The 18874-nt window shown below is 40.4% G+C and overlaps 4 protein-coding genes across 4 annotated transcripts; 2 read left to right on the forward strand and 2 right to left on the reverse strand.

The window, feature by feature from the left end:
• Positions 1–2822: 2822 nt before the first annotated feature.
• On the reverse strand, positions 2823–3532 carry MELLADRAFT_69056 (uncharacterized protein; the record flags this gene model as incomplete). Its single annotated transcript, XM_007417856.1, has 4 exons — positions 2823–3086; positions 3167–3182; positions 3280–3440; positions 3521–3532. The coding sequence occupies 4 exons, from the start codon at positions 3530–3532 to the stop codon at positions 2823–2825; spliced, it is 453 nt and encodes a 150-aa protein (XP_007417918.1).
• A 284-nt stretch (positions 3533–3816) lies between these two features.
• MELLADRAFT_73515 (uncharacterized protein) lies at positions 3817–5040 on the forward strand (the record flags this gene model as incomplete). The annotated part of the gene is made up of 5 exons (XM_007417865.1): positions 3817–3946; positions 4096–4154; positions 4252–4438; positions 4535–4665; positions 4774–5040. The coding sequence occupies 5 exons, from the start codon at positions 3939–3941 to the stop codon at positions 4797–4799; spliced, it is 411 nt and encodes a 136-aa protein (XP_007417927.1).
• A 1117-nt stretch (positions 5041–6157) lies between these two features.
• MELLADRAFT_118441 (uncharacterized protein) lies at positions 6158–9694 on the reverse strand (the record flags this gene model as incomplete). Its single annotated transcript, XM_007417903.1, has 2 exons — positions 6158–8993; positions 9065–9694. The coding sequence occupies 2 exons, from the start codon at positions 9582–9584 to the stop codon at positions 6616–6618; spliced, it is 2898 nt and encodes a 965-aa protein (XP_007417965.1).
• A 988-nt stretch (positions 9695–10682) lies between these two features.
• Positions 10683–12853, forward strand: MELLADRAFT_95423 (uncharacterized protein; the record flags this gene model as incomplete). Its single annotated transcript, XM_007417880.1, has 9 exons — positions 10683–10685; positions 10769–10868; positions 11066–11194; positions 11287–11418; positions 11514–11590; positions 11691–11832; positions 11906–12055; positions 12177–12592; positions 12689–12853. 9 exons carry the CDS (start codon positions 10683–10685, stop codon positions 12851–12853), a joined length of 1314 nt encoding a protein of 437 aa, XP_007417942.1.
• Positions 12854–18874: the final 6021 nt, after the last annotated feature.

Below are 18874 nucleotides of genomic sequence, written 5' to 3' on the forward strand. Positions count from 1 at the left end.
CTTGAGTCGGAACTCGAGGATGAGTCTTTCCGTTTTCTCTTATGAGACTTCTTTTTCTTCTTCTCCCTTCTCCTTCGTTTCTTTTGTGCCTTCTTAGCCTCCTTCTTCGCCTCCTCTTCCTTCTCCTTTGCCTTCCTCACTTTCTTCTCTCTCTTCCTAGCCTCCTTGGTTTCTTTTGCCGCTCTCATCGCCTTCGCTTCCTTCCTCAGTTTCTTCGCCTCCACCTCCTGTATTTCCGACTGTAAGTCTTTGATTGAAGATAAGTCTTCGTGGTCAATTGCGTATAGCAATCTTTCCATCAAAGGTCTTGAGCTACCCGGCTTCCCTTCAGCGGTGGTATGCTTAGACCTTCTCAACTTATTCTTCTCTGGTGATTGGGTAGGATCGGCTAGAAGGAATAATGTCGCACATTTTGAAAGGAAGAAGGATCGAGCAGGCAAAACAAAGCAAGTTGTTTCGAATTAGCCAGTGCGGACACTCAGTGTGCCAAGGGCGATTTAGAGTATGTCTCGTTTCCTTCAGTTCAAGGATGAATTAGAGATATCCCCAAAGACAGGGCTGAATGTCTGGTACAACAATTCTCTCTCTCGTAGACATCAAACTACTCTCCCCCCCCTTCAGGGGAGGATCAACGTAGGAAGGTGGCCCGAAGGCCGTCCATTCGATCCTCGCTACTGGCGTAAGCTACAACTGAAGTCCTTCAGGAGCTACGAGACTATTGGGAGCTAAAGAAGCTACAACCCTCCAGGACTGGAGCCCATAAGTGGGCTGCAACGGTCCCCCTTCATAACATCCCATTCGAAGGAGTCGTCTTGGACTCTTCGCTAGGGCGTCGTGGGAAAGAAGGAATGGTGGGGGGGGGTGAAGATTCTCGAGTGAGGGAGTGAGGCTTACAGAGGTCCTCTTTTATCAAGTACTTGTAAGATTTGTTCAAATCCACCGAACTCTTGCTATCAGATGATGAGCTCTCGATCCTAACCGCCTTTTCTTTCCCCTTCTTTTCCTTAATGTCCTTCTTCTTCTTTAGGGCTTTTCTCTTCTTCTTCCTCCGATTCTTTCCTCCTTCACTCCCTAGTTCATCTACCTCCGAGGATTCGCTGTCGCCTTCATCTCCTCCATCTAGGTCCATCTTACTCTCTTCCACACCAACACCTGTTACGTTCTCCCCTTCTTGTCCAGGGTCTCGATCTGCCCCGGCAGCTGTACTGTTTGTCGCTTGGGCCGTGGAGGTCGTTCCCAAAGGATCGTCGATAAGAGGTTGCAAACCTGGCATCGAGCCTGTTTCCGATCCCGGTAGATTGGGTTCACCTAGTGGTGGGGCTCGAGAATGTGCCCTCCTCGATCTGCCTTCCGCTTGCTCCTTCAGTTTCAACGAGTGAGCTTTCTTCTTTTCCTCTTCTTGTAATATTGAATCTATCATGCTCTTCGACTGGTACTTAGGCGTAGTTATTGATTTTCTTTTTAACTGCCTCCACATCCACCTTAGGTATATGAGTCCAGATAATCGAAAGTTGAGCGGTAAATGAGAGATGATAAAGGAAAACTTTTTTTTTTTTTTGAGAAGGTTGGAATTGATCTATAGCGATTTCCAGAGAATAGTAAGACCTATGATCTGTTTTTCTCTTTTTTTTTTTTTTAAAAAGAATTTCTTTAGAGGTATGCCAGAAATTCAATAGCTTGCTGAGGAGTTGCCAGTGTGGTGAAGATGAGAAGTGAAGAGATGGAAGAGAGAGAGAGAGAAAAAATTTCTATCTCGTCTTCTATTTCTTCTAAAATTGCGAGAGTGCAGAAACCACATTTCTCAAGCTGTCCTGTCACTCTTGTGATTCTTCACTACACCTGTCACTACTCTCTCCCTCTGTAATGGACCTCAGTGTACAACCGCAGGCTCCAGAACACTACCAAATAAAAACAAGCAGGCAACATTTATTCTCAAAACTACTGTACAAGATCAAGGCCTAACATAGATCAAACTTCAAGTGCAATAACTGAGTCTGTGGATATGTAGCTTTGTTTAACTCAATGTCTATTTTTGCACACATTGGGGGTATACTAATATCCTCAGACCCTACTTGACTTCGACAGTGTTGAAAGCTTATGTTGCTTTGTTTAACTCAATGTCTATTTTTGCGCACATTGTGGGTATACTAATATCCTCAGACCCTACTTGACTTTGACAATGTTGAAGCGTTTCTTCTTTCTTATCTTCCAAGGACAAAAATCTAAAGATTAATTTCTAACACTTTGCTCATTTTTGACCAATGGTTCAATCCATTCACATTCATTGCTTGTTCAAACATCATTATCTGTCTTATCTTCCAACGCAACAATGACCATGAAAGAGATGAAAAATACTATAAAACATAATCATGGGAGTGGTTCTAACTCCAACAAATACACTCATCAATCATCCCTACGCGTCTCTCTCCGTTTCCCTTCTCGAATCCCAGCTCTTCTTTCGGAATCTCTATCTTCAATTCTACTAGACGACCTACTCCTAGACCTATGACGTTTAGTAAGACGAGATTTAGATCTAGGATGATCAGATTGATCAGAGATCGAACCACGTCTTCTTCTGACTGGTGATGGTGATGGATATCTTGTTGAACGTTCTTTGGTTTTCACTCGTGATCTTTTACTTGGTTCTGAATCGCTTGAGAATCCTGAAGAACTTGAATCTGAGCCTGAATCTGAACCGGAATCTGAAACGGAATCTGAGTCGGAATCTGAATCTGAATCTGAACTACTACTTGAAGTTGAAGAGTCGGAAGTAGACCTAATTACCCAAAAATAAACATCAATCAACCTACTTTAATCAAAAATCAAACTGATAATAAAATCACATACCCATTCCGATCTTTAAGTTTCTTTTGATCTTTCTTCAATGCTACGGATCCATTAGCGTTTACATTTTCGATTTCTTTGCGTTCTTTTTCTTTCTTTTCTAATATCTTATCTGCAATTCCTTTCTTACTTATAAACTCTTCTGGCACTTCTATCGTGGGTTGTTCTCTCTTGGCTTTTGGATTCATTAATTGTTGGGTTCTTGTTGGTCTTGATTTGTAAGGTGCATTAGTTACTGGACACTAAATCGAATAATTAGTTTCAAGTCAGTATTATGAGATATGGAGAGGAATATGAAACGTTTCACAGAAAGAAAACTGACGTTGTAAGTGAAATGACTATAATTGAAGTGAACAACAACATCATGATATTAATAATCAGTTAAATCTTTCATCAACTTGGCAAATTATTTCGTTTTTGTTTTGGAGAACTTACCCAAACTTTTCACATTTTTGACATCTAGTACCAGACGTAGCTTTACCAGCACCACTTTCACCTTTACTATGTTTTGGCATTACATGTGTATTATTTTTTGAAACGGATTTATTTTTGTTCTTTGATTCTGATCCATTTAAAGTGGGCATTGATCGAATATACTGTCAAAGGAAGAGATTCATGATTAAGTTTGTTCGTAGTTTCGATAGATGACTGGAGTATGTTTGAAGATTTCTCTTACGTTTCCGAACATTTTGATTGATAGGATATTTGATTGAGAATGGATGTTGAGTGGTTTGAGTGATTGGTTAGTGGAAATTAATTTTGAGTTGGACCAACTTGGAGAGCATATATACAAGTTCGACCGCATACAGTCCAAGTTGTGTAATATTGGAAATCAGCTTATAGTGATATTCATTGCTGTGTATAAGCATTGTGATATGTAGAGATGCTGTGTACACATACAATGTGATATGTAAAGCCTTTCTGTTACTGAATGAAGTTAGATTACCGATCGACCGGGGTTTAGAAGTGACGTGACTATCAAAGTAAGTCACTATCAATCAATTCATCATCATCATCATCACCATCACAAACCAATCAAACACTTTTGTCTACTTTCAATTCCATCAGAATATCAAAATAAATCACACTTAATCATGGTAAACTTCATTTATCTATCTTCTCAAGTTGGTCTAGTTAACTGATTTGATTCTTTCTTACTTTTGTCCCTTTATTAGGCATCAGGTAAAGACGATCATTCTACTTACTCAATCATTCAATGGTTAATCATATTCTTTCAATTTCTGTTCTTACAGGTGTTGGAGTTAACCAAGCATGCATTGAAGAGTTCATGAACTTGAAACTTAAAAAGAGTAAGCAAGATGTTCAAAGAAACCCGACTTTTAACCATGTCTCTTGGTTTGGATTGTAGTCATTAACACATCCAAAGCGATTCTTTATCATTTACAGAGACGAAATACATTGTCTTCACTCTCTCTGATAATAAAACTGAAATCCAAGTAGAAAAAACTTCAGAGAGTCAAGATTATGATGATTTCTTAGGCGATTTACCTGGAGAAGCTTGTCGTTATGCAGTTTATGATTTCGAATTTGAATCAGGTGAAGGCAAAAGGAACAAGTTATGCTTTTATGCATGGTGAGTGATATACCTTTTTTCGAAATCTCAATCATTCTAATTCCAACTTAAAAGTTAGAGAACTAATGATTTGTATTTCTTGGTTCATTTCGCAAGGTCTCCTGATAATGCACCTATCAAGAATAAGATGTTATACGCTTCATCAAAGGATGCTCTTCGTCGCTCCTTAGTGGGTATCGGGGTAGAAATACAAGGTACAGACTTGAGTGAAGTCTCCTTTGAAAGTGGTCCGTTTTTTCATTGATTCCTTCTTTTAAACCTTCCTCAAAATCACTGTTTACCTGTCTTAGTCTCAAATTCTCTCTAACCAAATTTGTTTCAAATTTGATCAATAGTTCTCGAGAAAGCCACCAGGCGATAAATTGTTCAAACTAGTGTAAATGGTTTAAGTTGATTGATACTTGGGTCTTATCGTAAAAGTCCCTTTGTTGTATGAACAATTTATGAAAAACCTTACTATTCCAGTAGTGTTTCTAAGGCTTTGACTGTAGTTCAAACTCTTAAACTCATCCTTTTGTTTTGGATCACGATTTCGACATCAGAAGAATTTACAATATCATCAGTATCTGAGTGGTCTTCTCATTTCATGCTATCAGTAATCTCTTTGTTGATTTAGCATAGCCCAAGAGTCTCCTTTGGGTTCCAAGATAAGATATGTTGATAAAACTTCATTGAGCCGCATATGTTGATGAGTTGAACAACTCTATAGCAATGTACGAGGTGAATAAAATCAAATGAAGCACTTATATGAAAATAATTACTTGCACTTGATCAAAACCCTGACTTGGTTGATTGATCGCAATTGCTTCAATACAACTGAAGGGTACCTTTCTCTGACATTTTTTTAAGGCTACATTTGGTGTTTGCGAGACTCTGTTCCTTGTCAAAGGTTCAAATTTTCTGGGTCTGGAAACTCGATATCAGTTCTCAAAGCTGACCTGATTAACTTGTTCACTGAGCTCTCGAACTACTACATAACCTGATGTGTGAACGACTGGCTGTCTGATGAAGCTGTGGTCATAACGTGGTACATTTTGAGGCTCAAGAAGTCTTACGTTCAAAAATTTCTTGATGATGAATACCAGTGAACATCATGAGCCTAAAGCCAGTCCTTAAGCTCTATAAATTCACTGGCAGCATTCCAAGAGTCCAAGGATGAGCTTTTGAAATATGTTTCCCATCTTTCTTTTCGCCGAGTGACCGGTTCATTGCTGAGTTCAACTCAGCTCATATCTTTCTACATCCGTGCCACATATATTTTGAATGATTCCCTCTATGGTTACTAGAATCAGATTGAAGTTTGATAACAGACCTGTGCAAAAAGAACGATTCATGACAGTTCATTGGAGGACAGCTACTTATGAAAATAAGTCACCGTGAACCGCATAGGATAAGGATTCTCGAAGAATGGCGCCTACGGTGACCTGACATTGAACAAGACTAGGGTGTCCAAGCATTGCTAACATATTTATGTTTGATTGAAGAATTCGGGATTGTTCTCAGATCCCAGGTCATGGAAAGAATCATTTTTAGGCTTATGAGAGGAATTTTTGATGTATTGTATACCTCTGAGAAACTCCTTGGACAACATCTGATTCTGACCAAGGGTTAGGTATCATGTTAGCAGTGCAGAACCCACACTTTTCTTCAATCTGAAAAGGCCTTGGATAGTTCCCTCTGAGCAATGACAAGTGTGGTACAAATCCTTCATCATCTTTTCAACAAGCAATCAACTTCTCAATAAAATTGCTGATAACACAAAGAAAAAGCCTCAAACCAAATCATAACCCAATAATATAACCATAAACTAAAAGATCTTGTCCCAAAGTACCACTTATTCTCAACAAAATCAATAAGAGAATGTATGAAAAAAAGAACCAAGACTTTTGAAAAAAATCAAATTACAAATTAAGGTATCAACAGAATCAAACAAACAAACCCGCACAAATCTTGATCTCAAATCATCTAATCTTAAAATTTGATCATCACCACAATATAAAAATAGGTTACTAAAAATATTAATTAAATAAGAAAATTAAACTTCTACTCCTCTCTCTCTCTCACACTTTCAACAAATCTTCCCCTCTCTTACTCTCCAAAACAGAAACAAATCCAAAAAAAACCAATTCTCATCAATCCAATCTCTTTCTTTACCCAAACAAAAACATACAAACAAATCATCCATCCTTCTCAATTCCATTCTCACCAGTCTGTCTAGATCCAGGGGCTTCAAAAGTTTTCAAAGCTCTAGCCAAATCTTCAGGTGTCCATCCAGCCTTAATAGCTTCCCTAAAAGCAGACACAATCTCAGGTGAGAGTCCTTGAAGATGTCCTTCATTTCTTTTGGTAGAAGCTTGTTCTGTTAAAGATTGATTTTGATGTAATTGATGAGGCCCTTCTGGTTCATTTAAACTTCTTGTAATATCCTTCAATGCTAGTCCACCTCCTGATCCACCTCCTATACCGCGTTCTTCATTTTGAGCTCTTGATGGTGTTGAAAGATCAGATTTGATCATCAATTTCCTCATCGATTCGCTCCCACTTGCATGCATGCCAGGTATTGAAAGCAGTGAAGTAGAAGTCCCAGAAACTTGACGCCTTTGGAGCTTTTTATTTATATTTTCAGTCTCTTCCGTCTCCTCTGGTAATTCATCATCCTCATCACTAAACAATCCAGGTGAATGAGACGCGATTCCTTCTGAGCAATCACTAGGTGGTGGTAAGACAGGTGGACTACTTCTATCGGCTCCAGTTCGTTCCGAGGTAGGGTTGGCGTCGATTGGAAAGTTGAATTGTAAACCATGTCGCATCACTGAACTCATACCTGTTCGTCTAGTATCAGGAACATTAAGAAGTCCTGAACTACCACTACAGGCCATACGATCAGATTTATGTTCTGATTGGGCAGGTGATGATCGAAGTTGGTTTTGAAAATGTCCTTGTTCATGATCATGAGAAATTTCAGATGAAAATGGTCCAGAAGATAATGGTCTTCTAGACCAAATTGTACGAGCCATTAAATTCTTTGAAGGTCTTGGTGATCTAAATTTTCCAATACTACCAACTCGATTTTCGGTTTCATTTCGAATAGATCCCATTGTTGAAGATTTTTCAGAAAATCGCGGCTTGTTGGGATATGTCGATTTACTACGTAATTGTTGGGCTAATGCAACAGAAGCACAAGTAGGATTATCTTCTATTACGATCGGTTTCTTTGTCTTTCTGGGTGTTTTCGGTGGTAATTTTCTTGTCACAAGTTCAGTAGGAGATGGAGGATGAGTTTCACTTTCATCAACTCGTCCTTCTAAATCCAAAAGTTTCTTCATAGTAGGAGAAATTCGATCTTCAGATTTATTGGTATTTAATGATAAAAGTTCAGATCCTGGAAAGATGGAAGATTTATTAGAATTAGAAGATGAGGGTGTAAGATGTAAATCCCAAGAAAAAGTCGTCGATATATTCTTTGCAGATCCTCTCCATTTGTTTCCTTTTGATGCAGTCTTACTAGGTTCAGGTGAAGGAGGAAGAAGCGTGTCAGAGTTTTGTTGACCGGCTACTGATGATAAGAAGATCTTATCAGACTTTGCGAATAAGTCTGAAACGGGTAGTGAGGCTGCTGATCCAGGTGCAACTGTCTTAATATTCATTTCGTCTGATGCAGATCCGCTGGGAATAAGTTTTTTAAGGAGCGAATTTGGACTAGCGTTCAGGAAGGAAGGTGAAAGCAGATAGTCGAGGTCACAGGAGGGTGAGGCTGTAGGTGAAGGAGCTGTCTTCGAAGCATGATGGCGTGGGTCATAAGATTTTGCAGGAGCTGCTCTTTTACTAGGAGGAGTTCGAGGAGGGGATGACCTTGGCGCGAAACTGCTGCTGACGGGATGATCTGATAAGGGAGGTCGGGTTGGTTCAAAGGCTTCACTGAAGTTTAAAGAACTCAGAGGTTGATGAGATTGTTCTGTCGGTTCATCAAATATAAATTCCGAAAATAGGTCTGCCTCTGAAGGCGCTGCAGACGTGTTCAAATTAACAGGTGGAAGAGATTGGGCCAGAAGATTATCCAACATCTGTTTGGTGACCTCGTAACCTCCTAAATGGGTATTTGACTTGCGAGAGGAGAGATCCTCATGCTGTTTGGTGGAAGACGCCTTGGCAGGAGGATGGAATATAGTGGCAGCTGAGTTCGAAGATTTTTGAGTAGGATCGTGTCGATCAGGTACGTCGAGACGCGTCGGCCCCGTCTTGCGTGGGAGTGTACGTTTCAAGATACGTGCTTCACGTTCAGCAGCACGAGTCAACTGTGACGGTGAACGCGCTCGGCGTCGTGGAACAAGGGTAGGAGGCGCCGATGGGAGCTTGGCAAGCGATACAGACGGGCTTGAGAGACCAACAGTCGAGCCACGCGATGTGGATGGGATGCGTGCAAGAGAATTCGATGGTTGAGACGATGGGTGGGTAAATGTGTCTGGTTGAGAAAGTTGTACGCAGTCTGATCGTTTGTTGGGTTTAGAGCGCACAGTACGATGATACCCATTTTTGTTCCAATGAATACTACAAGCTATGGCGGTAGGAATGGGTAAGTAGATGTTGTATTCAGAACAAGAGTATGAAAAAGGAAGAAAGACGAACTATTACAAAGTTTTTCCTCTTCCCAAGATTCTACCCCATGAAGATTAGTGACCAATCTGTTCTTCTTCCACCAACATGTACTTTGATGTATTCGACAATTCGCACAACCTTCTGCATCATACTTCCAAGATTTAGTTGGGGCGGGTCTTTCGGGTTGGCGAGAAGCGTCAGGTGCGTTAGAGCGTTGAGGACCTGGGCGACGGGTATCAAGAAAGCTTGAGGGATATTGTGATGTAGATGGTATGTCATTAGGTTTGTTTACCCTTGAAGTAGATTGATGAGGCGCGGCGATACGTTTGCGTTTGCGTGGTTGTTGTGAAGAGGACCGTTCGTGATCGGAGTAATCCATATGATGAGACGGGGGTGGTGGTGGTGGTGGTAATTTTGATGTGGTAGCCCATGATGAGAGACGATGATCGTCACTCTGAATATAAATTTCATCGTCGTCATCTCCAATCCTATCCCATCCAGCAGTCTGCTTGGGTAGACGGGAGTAAGGATGGGTTGACTGAGTTGTCATCGAATCGAGATAATCAAATCAATGGATTTAAAGATATACTTTGAAGAGATTGATAGTCGACTGGGCGTAGTTTGTAAAGAAATGATGAAAGGAAAAGTCAAATCTCATTGAGACGCGTTTAAAGGTCGGGGCTGTTTACCTTTAAAAAAATAAAAAAAATAAAGAAATTCAGGACCTGATCAACAGAGAGTGAGACTCCAAAATTACACATACCGATCAGCTTCTCAACAAGTCACACTTTTCACATACCCCGATTCTTGTCAATCTGTGAACCAAGTCTGCTTAATTGCTTCCAAATCATCAAATCAAACACATATCAAGTGGAAATTGCAGGTGAAGAAACAACTTCAACAAAGCGTCAGAGAGATCAACCCCAGAAAGCTTGGTGATTCCTTGGGGAGCTTGGTTTGATAAGGATCTCGCCTGATTTCACTCCTCAAGTGCTGGTCGGTGCGAATGCAAATGCAAAGTTGGAACAAAGAAAGCCCGCCGAGAGCCGCCGAGCGCACATCTGATCTGTGAGGCTGCGCCTGGCTGACCGAGAGCACGCACCTATGGCATGATGTAACAGTATATAGTGAAGGTCTTTAAATCAATCTCTCAAATCATGTGATTACGTCTTTCTGGTTCGCAGACGAGCTCTGTTTATGGTTCTTGATCTACGGATTTCTTGAAGTATGGTGATACTGACGGTGAGGAGATGTTCAGATGGAGGGATTCATGATGGAAAAACAGCACGAGGCGGTGTATGCGCTATGCCATGCGTGCACTTAGCACAGCCTTGCATCAGATTAAGATTAAATTTTACGTAGAACACAGTTTGAAGGGTTTGGAAACTTGCGACAAAATAAAAATTTGATATTTACAGTTTTTGCCAATTTTCAAAACTTCATTTCGCCCATTTGACAACTTAAACTAAAACCAATAAGTACACACACACCACAGCAAAAACTTCACTTCACCCAATTCCACTCAAAATTATCATCATCATCAACACATACAATCAACTATCCACTATCAACTCATCACCATCACCATCACCATCATCAAATCATACTCAGCTGATTTCATCACAATCAATCAACCAAAACTCTCATCATGGTTTGCTTTACCCGATTCTTTTTAATGTCTTGAAAACCATTGAAAAACCTCAACCCTTACCAAAAAAAATCTATTCCTCAAAGGGTCAAACTCTTTCCGAACCCGTAGTTGAAAAACATACAGATTCAGGCGAAGATGATCGGTTAGCGTATGGGGTCTCTGAAATGCAAGGATGGAGATTGAGTTGGTCAAAAATTTCGTCTTTACCACTTCAATTCTATTTCTTACCCGCATACATCCCACTTTTCATTACCTTTTACTCCTGATAAGAAGCAAAGATATCTTCAACATTACCCAAAACCGTCACTATCTATCTATGTATCAGTGTTAGCACTCATGAACAGCTCACTGACCACTACACAAACCATCCTTCTCTGTAGCAATGGAAGACGCTCATGCTACCATTCTCAACTTGAACATGGCTCCTCCTGTCGCTGCCGATAACGCTGGTGATCAATCGCAACTTGAAGAAAGGCACAGCTTCTTTGCTGTATATGATGGTCATGGCGGTTTGTGAAATCATTTAGACCCAAACTCATTTACACAGATTGCATTCTGTTCGCTGAAATATATCCTGACTGGATGTCGCCTCACTTCATAGGATCTTCCGTGGCAAGGTTCTCGGGTGACACGGTACACTATAGATTAAGATCCACAGAGGAATACCAGAGGCGGGATTTTCCGGCTGCACTCAAACGAGCATTTCTTGCGACTGACGAAGATCTTCGTAGTAGTACGCGTTCTTCTTTTCTTTGAATCGATTTTAATCACAATCTTCTCCTTCACACACCGATCGTACCATCTGACAACGACTGTATGTATACATAGATCCCGAATTTAACAATGATCCTTCGGGTTGCACTGCTGTTGCTGCTTTGATCACGCATGATGGCCGGATATTGGTGGTAAGTTTCATCTGACAATCGGGTTCATGAGCTTGAATTTTCAGAAATTCGCTCGATCGAATTCGTTCTCATCACTCATCAACCGTTCCGAACCCCTTAGGCCAACGCGGGTGACTCTAGATCAGTTCTGAGCGTCAATGGGGTGGTTAAGCCCATGTCATATGATCACAAGCCTTCGAGTCGTACAGAAAACAGTCGTATCGTCGCTGCTGGTGGCTTTGTAGAGTTTGGACGCGTCAATGGTCAGTCTTGTCGAAGTGAGCATTGTTTCGGCGCAGAGGTTGACACTATATATCACCGATCGATCCATCACAGGTAATCTGGCTCTCTCAAGGGCGCTGGGAGATTTTGAGTTCAAGCAAAATAAATCTCTGGGACCCGAAGACCAGGTGGTAACAGCCGACCCGGATATCATCACCCACCAGATCGGTCCTGAGGACGAGTTTTTGATCCTTGCATGCGATGGTAAATTGCGTCTATTGATCTTCACTTCTACCAATTCACTCGACCTTCCTCGTTGTGACCTTGTGACGAGACCTTTTTACGTGTCACATTGGGCTTAACTGACGAACTTGACTTCAACTAGGTATCTGGGATGTTTATTCCAATCAGCAGGTGGTCGATCGCGTCCGTCGCTTAATTGGGGAACGCAAATCATTGGAAGAAATCTGCGAGAGCATGATCGATCGCTCAATCGCTCCGGATTGCGAGTGGGGTGGAGTAGGATGCGACAATATGACGTTCATGATCGTTGCTATACTCGGCGATAAGACGAAGGGCGAATGGTATGACATGATCTGTAATCGACTACAGAACGGCGAAGGTCATCAGACACCTACCACATTCCCTGACCCATTCGCTCAGGGCTCCAGAGGGTTTCCTTTAAATAGCGCGCTATCAAATTATAATGAGATCGCCAGTCCACCTAGTTATCAAACCTCTGGAGATGAGTCGAACGAAGACCCCGAATCAAACGAAGTGACACAATCGGCTCCAAACTCGGTGGGTAACACATCTATCCTGGGCAATCTGCTCATGACACCCTCTACTCTCATCGAAGCCTTTGCTAGGGTTGGTAACGCGTTTGACTCGTCCCAGGATACTCCCGACCAAGAACCTCCACCTGCGAACCCTAATTCATCTATCCCAGACACACCGCCCCCATCTTCATCAACCGAACCGTCACCATCATCCCCACCTACTTCTCACCCAATCTCATCAACTACTGATACCGAACCTAGCTCCGAGATTGATCACGCATAGCTTCAGAGACCTTCGTCCTCTTGTTCTTTGTCTCTCTAACTTTCATCTTTCTCTAACCAAATCGAATCCAAGCTTACAAGTATGATGACAATGGCGATAGTGACAATGATAATCGAGTTTGAATTAATGTGGTTATGTACAATGGTATTTATTTGTCAGAGCTGCAATACAGAATTTCTCGCACAGATTCCTAGATACACAAAAGAAGCAAAAGTGAGAAAGAAAAGTTAAAATGTGTATATACATATATATTAGACTTGGGTATAAATGATCAGAAGTCAGAAGGTGTGTTATATTTCAGTGTGTGTGTGTGTGTTAACTGGAAGTTCAACCGAGAACTATTTATAAATATGTGACTCATCCATTTTTGTTTATGTTGAGACACTTGATGAAAAATCGACATTTCAAAAATACAAATATTCTCGTTTTTTTCACTTACTAGATATTTTGTTTTTTTGTTATGTTTTTTTCCCCATACACACATTTTCTTGTTCATTTTATCTTTGTTTTTTGTTTTTGGTAATGATGATTTCTTTTTTTCCATTTAACTTTCATGATATATATATATATATTCATTTTCTTGGTTTTTTTTTGTTCCATGAAAAATACTTCTTTGTTTTTGATTTACCTGCAAAACAAAAAATCAAAAGTTTGCTTGCATGTTGTGCAAAGAAAGAAATTAAAGGTAATTTGTGATTTGTTTTTTTTTGGTTGAGAGATATAGAGAGACAGAGTCTTGATCTCTTGACTCTTAGAGAGACACTGTAGATAAACAGACCTGGTGGATTATAAGGTGGGTTTTCTGCTTGGTTACATATGTAACATGAATGTTTGTTTGAAGTTTGTAGGATTTCTATCAAATTGATTAGAAATTATTTTTTCTAAGGGTATTCAGCATTTAAGAAGTGGCCTCAAGAAGTGTCAAGAAGTGACATCCAGAAGTTTGTCAGACATGTTCCAGAAGTTTCTTGAGCTTCTGAAGGACTACTGAACTCCATAACCTAAACCCATGTAGACCCTTTGCGTGCGTTCATGGTGTGCTGCTCCTTGGAGTCCTCTTATGACTTGCTGCTGGACTGAGACCTGCAGCATGATCAGGTGGTATGGCTGTGATGTGATGAGGATCAGCACTTGATGGGGCTCTCAAAGTCACAAAGAACACTCAAGAAACTTCTGGAGCAAATTCTGGATGTCACTTCTTGACACTTCTTGACACTTCTCAAGGCCACTTCTCAAATTTTGAAAATCCTTATCGATCTTTGAAAACCCCTACAGCAGGGGCCTTGCTTCTAATTAAGTGCATCCTGGTGCAATTTCAATGCTTCAGGTATCATTTTTGGTGGCTAGAGCTGATATGTGGTCCAGTAGTGGTGCTCAAGATAGACCTGGTTTCAAGAAAACTCAGTTGACCCAGTTGCTTTTTGGCAGTTTCATTGTGTATCAAGTTGACATTTGTTTTCAGCCCTGAGTACTAAACCAGAGTACCAATGAGCAACATATTATAATAAAACCTTAAAAATAGCAATTACAACTCAAGGCTTAGTTTCAGGTGTCAAGTTACATATGATTTAGCATATGTAACATGTGTGTAAATTCAATCAAAGAGTGTGAACATCTTTGATGCAAACCAAAGCTATGTATATTTCACGTCCGTAACACGTACACAACAAGTGAAATACATTTATAACCCAATAGTAACTGTGTTACTGTAATTAACCTAACCATAGAACCACAGTTTGTGTGCACTTGTAGTCCAAAGATTTTCAAGGTTCAGACTATATAAACCTGAAAATACACCCAGTTTGAGAGGGATCACATTATCACATTATCATTCAACAACTACACAACTTTGCTTATCAGTTACCAAACTTCAAAGGCCTAATTCTACACACCTTGAATCTCAAACCTTGTGTCTTGTTGCTTATTCTGTGTGCTCGTTCATTGTTTCTGATGAGACTCCATAATCACTAATTCTTGTAATATCTATTTGGTGTAATCACTTGTAAGGAAGTAGTCCTTGAGTACTGCTTATGTCAGATTTGAGATTCATCTGGTATGAGAAACTCTCAATCTACGCCAGAATATCTATTAGTCAGAGTGTATAGGTCCCAGTGTTATAATAGACTTTAACACCACACTCTTTGACCTTTCTTTGAATAACAAGAGGATCAAATTGGGATTGAGAACTGCACGTCAGTTGCTCTTATTTTTGATTATTTTAAAGACCTCAATTAACCCAAAATACCTGGGCTAAAGCCTTTGTATAAAGGTCAACTAACTGGATTCTTTTTTGGTAGAAGGTATTAGACCTTCTACAACCTTTTTATTGACTCTACTAGCCTAACAGATGCTAGTGAAACAAAATAAAAGCTTACCTGCTGTGAGTTGTCCGACAATGCACATGTGACTGTGGTGTTGTTAAGTGCTACAGCTCTCTTCATTACAAACCAAGGATCAAGGCCAAATTGTGCAGGCAAGTTAAGGCCAAGTGATGGGTAAGACATGTTGATTATAGGAAGGTGAGTGATTATGAGATGGGTTGAAGAGATTGAAGGATGAAGGATGAAGGTCGAGAAAGATCAAGATCACTGAGATTGGATTGGATGGTACAAGATAGAGTGATGTGATGATGCAGATGTGGAAGATTTGAAAAGATTCAGATGATGGAGATTCAAAGTGCGGAGTGAGAAGTGGTTGGGAAATGTTATCAAAAGACGTGAATGAGAGAGGATGAGGAGAAGGAGAAATTTGAGAGAACAACAGATATTTATCCCCTGTCTTCTGCTTGAGATTGTGTTCTGGTCTGCTGAAAGACTCCCTCAAGGCACAGAAGCAAATACATTCCTGATGGAAGTGCGCCTGTTGGCAAGGGACTTTGTCCATATGTGCCACGGCCAAATAGTTTTGGTAGCCTTTTCAATCACAAGATCACATCACAGACTGAAAAAGCTCAGCATTTTGACTGAAATCACTTGAATCTGAAATCATCAAACAGATCACAGGTGTTTCATGAAAGATCACGTATTGAACTGACCAAGTAGCCCTTGGATTTCTTTCACGTCCACCAGTGCACTTGAGTTGCTTAGAAATTTCCATCTTGACCAGAAATAACGACCATGAAACAAACCTGGCTTGTCCCTTTTACGCGTCTCCAGCAGCAAGGTGACCTTCAAATCATCCCAGATTGATATCAAATGCAACTGTCATTTGAGTCAACATCACTACGTAAGTGATGTCCCTCTAGCAAACCTTAGATTTGTTCGTGCAGCTGGTGCTGACGGATTTCACCAAGCACAGGCTGACAAGTGTGTCAAGCTTTTGATTGCTTTGGCCCGCGTGAAGGACTGCATGATGACTCTGAGCGGAAAGTCCCTGATGGGAGTTTTGTCTTTGGCATCGTCACGGGACTCTTGCATATCTTGCCACGGCAGATCAATTTTGGTAGTCTTTTTGATGACAAAATATTATTTGAAGTGGGAGCGAGCTTCTAGAAAGGAGAATAGGTGACATGTGTACATGTGTTGAAATCTGTGAAAGAGCCTCAGCAAACTCGGAAGTACAATGGACAAGAGAGGAGGGTGGAGGACAAACCTCAAAACCCAAAACACAAACCTGTATTGCCCTGTACAGATACTCAATTTTAGAGTAGGTCTGATCAAATGTTGCCAAAACGTTGTAGAAACAATCCAGACAATGCCAGAGACAATGCCAGACAGCTCCTGATTGAGAATGTTGTTGAGCCATCGGATTAAAACAAAAAGTAAGTCCCCAGATAATCAAAAACAATTCAAAATTGTGGTGATAAGTAATGACTATCATTTTTATCAAACAAACAGCATTTTGATATAAAATCTCATGCTAGTTGAAAATGAAGGAATAAATCATACATTGGAAATTCCAAACCACATCTCACTCATCAAGTTTTGCAAAAACCCAACAAACATCCAGGAATCAAGTACAAGTTTAATTGATTTGAGTTTATAATCGAAGACATTAAAAGTTTTGTCTTTTGACCAGATCAGGAGAGCAAGGCATGAAATTCACTACTTCAAATGCAATTAGTCTCTTGGGTTGGATTTCTGTTTTTGAGTCTGTTTCTGATCTTTGTTTAGACATCAATGTTAAATTTTCAACTCTCATATTGAGCTCAAACTTTGAGATTTTCCTATTTGGTTACATTGCACAAGAAAGAAACTGAACATTTATCAGATGTTGACTTAACAAAGTCCCTCTTGCGGTGTCCCTCGGATCTCATTGCAGATGCTACATATTGTGTGAAAACAGGAAGTCATTACGCAATGGGAATCAAGCCTTCTTTGTACCAGAGTTCTTATGTTGGCAACGTTTGATCAGACCTACTCAAGAATCAAGTATCTGTACAGTGAAATACAGGTTTGTGTTTTGGGTTTTGAGGTTTGTCCTCCACTCTCCTCTCTTGTCCATCGTACGGAAGAGATCATTCTCTTCGTGATTGATCTGCACACTGTGCTCTTTACCATTCCCAAGAATCACTGACTGATCTCTTTACCATGAATGACACTCTTCATTCATGATGTACTTATATATAGTAGTGGACGGTGAATTACTCTACTTCTTCCCACTTTTATATTCATTGACATCTTATAATTTACCTCATAAAATATTCTTGAAATCCATTTTTGAGTAGTATATTCTTTCATCTCTTAATATATACATATTTTTTGTGTCCCGCCCACCTCTCCCTTTTGTATTATTCTTAGGCCACCCCATAGCGTAACTTTTTTGATGCCTTGGAGTCTTGCACATGTACTTAACTATTCTGTATAGTTTTATCATTACATTGCAAATAGGGATCTATGACCTGATTCATGCTAAACTCCTCTCGTGAGCTTCAGCTTGAATCACACCAACACCAAACCTATTCTCACAAACTGAAAAAGCTCAGCAGGTGATTGAAATCACTTGAGTCTGAATTCATCAAGCCAATCACATTATCAGTGTACCATCACATATCAAGTATTCCACAGACCAAGTATTAATTGGATCTTTTTCACGTCCACTAGTCTACTTGAGTGACTGATAAAAGTTTCCATCTTGACCGGAAATCATGATCACATTTCCGGCGCGCCAATTTCACGTGTCCCCGTGATCAGAAGCCAGACTAATACCCAATGGAACTGTTGGTCAAGGTAACATCACTCTGCAAATGGTATCCCAACTGTCTGTACAAATACATTACGCCTGTTTGTCCGGCTGGCGCTGGCAGATCCCATGAAGCACACTTTCTGATTGTTCCGGCCAAGATGCACGAGTGGGATGAATCAAGTGTTGAGATTATGAATTGGCTAGGTTTGTTTTTGTGAGCCTCTCATCAACAGCTATTCATCCGAGTGTAGTTAACTCAGGCCGTGAGCTTCAAAGTCAAGACTGACGGTTGATTTGTTTGTCTTGAATCTTGGTAGTTCTGGTTTACTGTGGGCCAAACTCAGATGACATGTTGAAACATTCTGAAAACATAGCAAAGTCCCTGGATGACCTGGCTTGCCAGTGACTTGTAATCTGTTGCTGTGAATGTGATTGGACTTGGAGAAGCCAAACATTATATGGATTGAACACAACACAATATGACTGTGAGTCTGACCCAACCCCAACCCCAACAGGCTGACTCTGCTCAATACTTTCTTAGAAGTAGACAGTATGTGACCTGACAGAATGAAACCTATTTGATCAGAGTCTCAACATACCTCTGGGAATGTTTTGTTACTTCTGACTTGGACACTTGTGGCTCTTTTGAATTGTTATATTGTAGGCTCATGTAGTTCCTGTTGAAATGTTGAAACATATAAATTGGCAAGATATGTTGAAATTGTTTCAATTTTGCCCCTAGAGGGTGTGCCTTGGTTGGCCCTAAGCAATTTTTGGATCCCCACTCAACACTGGGCAAAGTCCCAAGGCTGGCCTTGATCTGTCAGGGTTGGGTCACAGACCTGCAACATACCAATTGTATTTTCTTGCTCTGCCAAGCAATGAAAGCCAAAAACT

Source organism: Melampsora larici-populina, assembly GCF_000204055.1.
Source record: "Melampsora larici-populina 98AG31 unplaced genomic scaffold MELLAscaffold_80, whole genome shotgun sequence".
Lineage (NCBI taxonomy): Eukaryota > Fungi > Basidiomycota > Pucciniomycetes > Pucciniales > Melampsoraceae > Melampsora > Melampsora laricis-populina.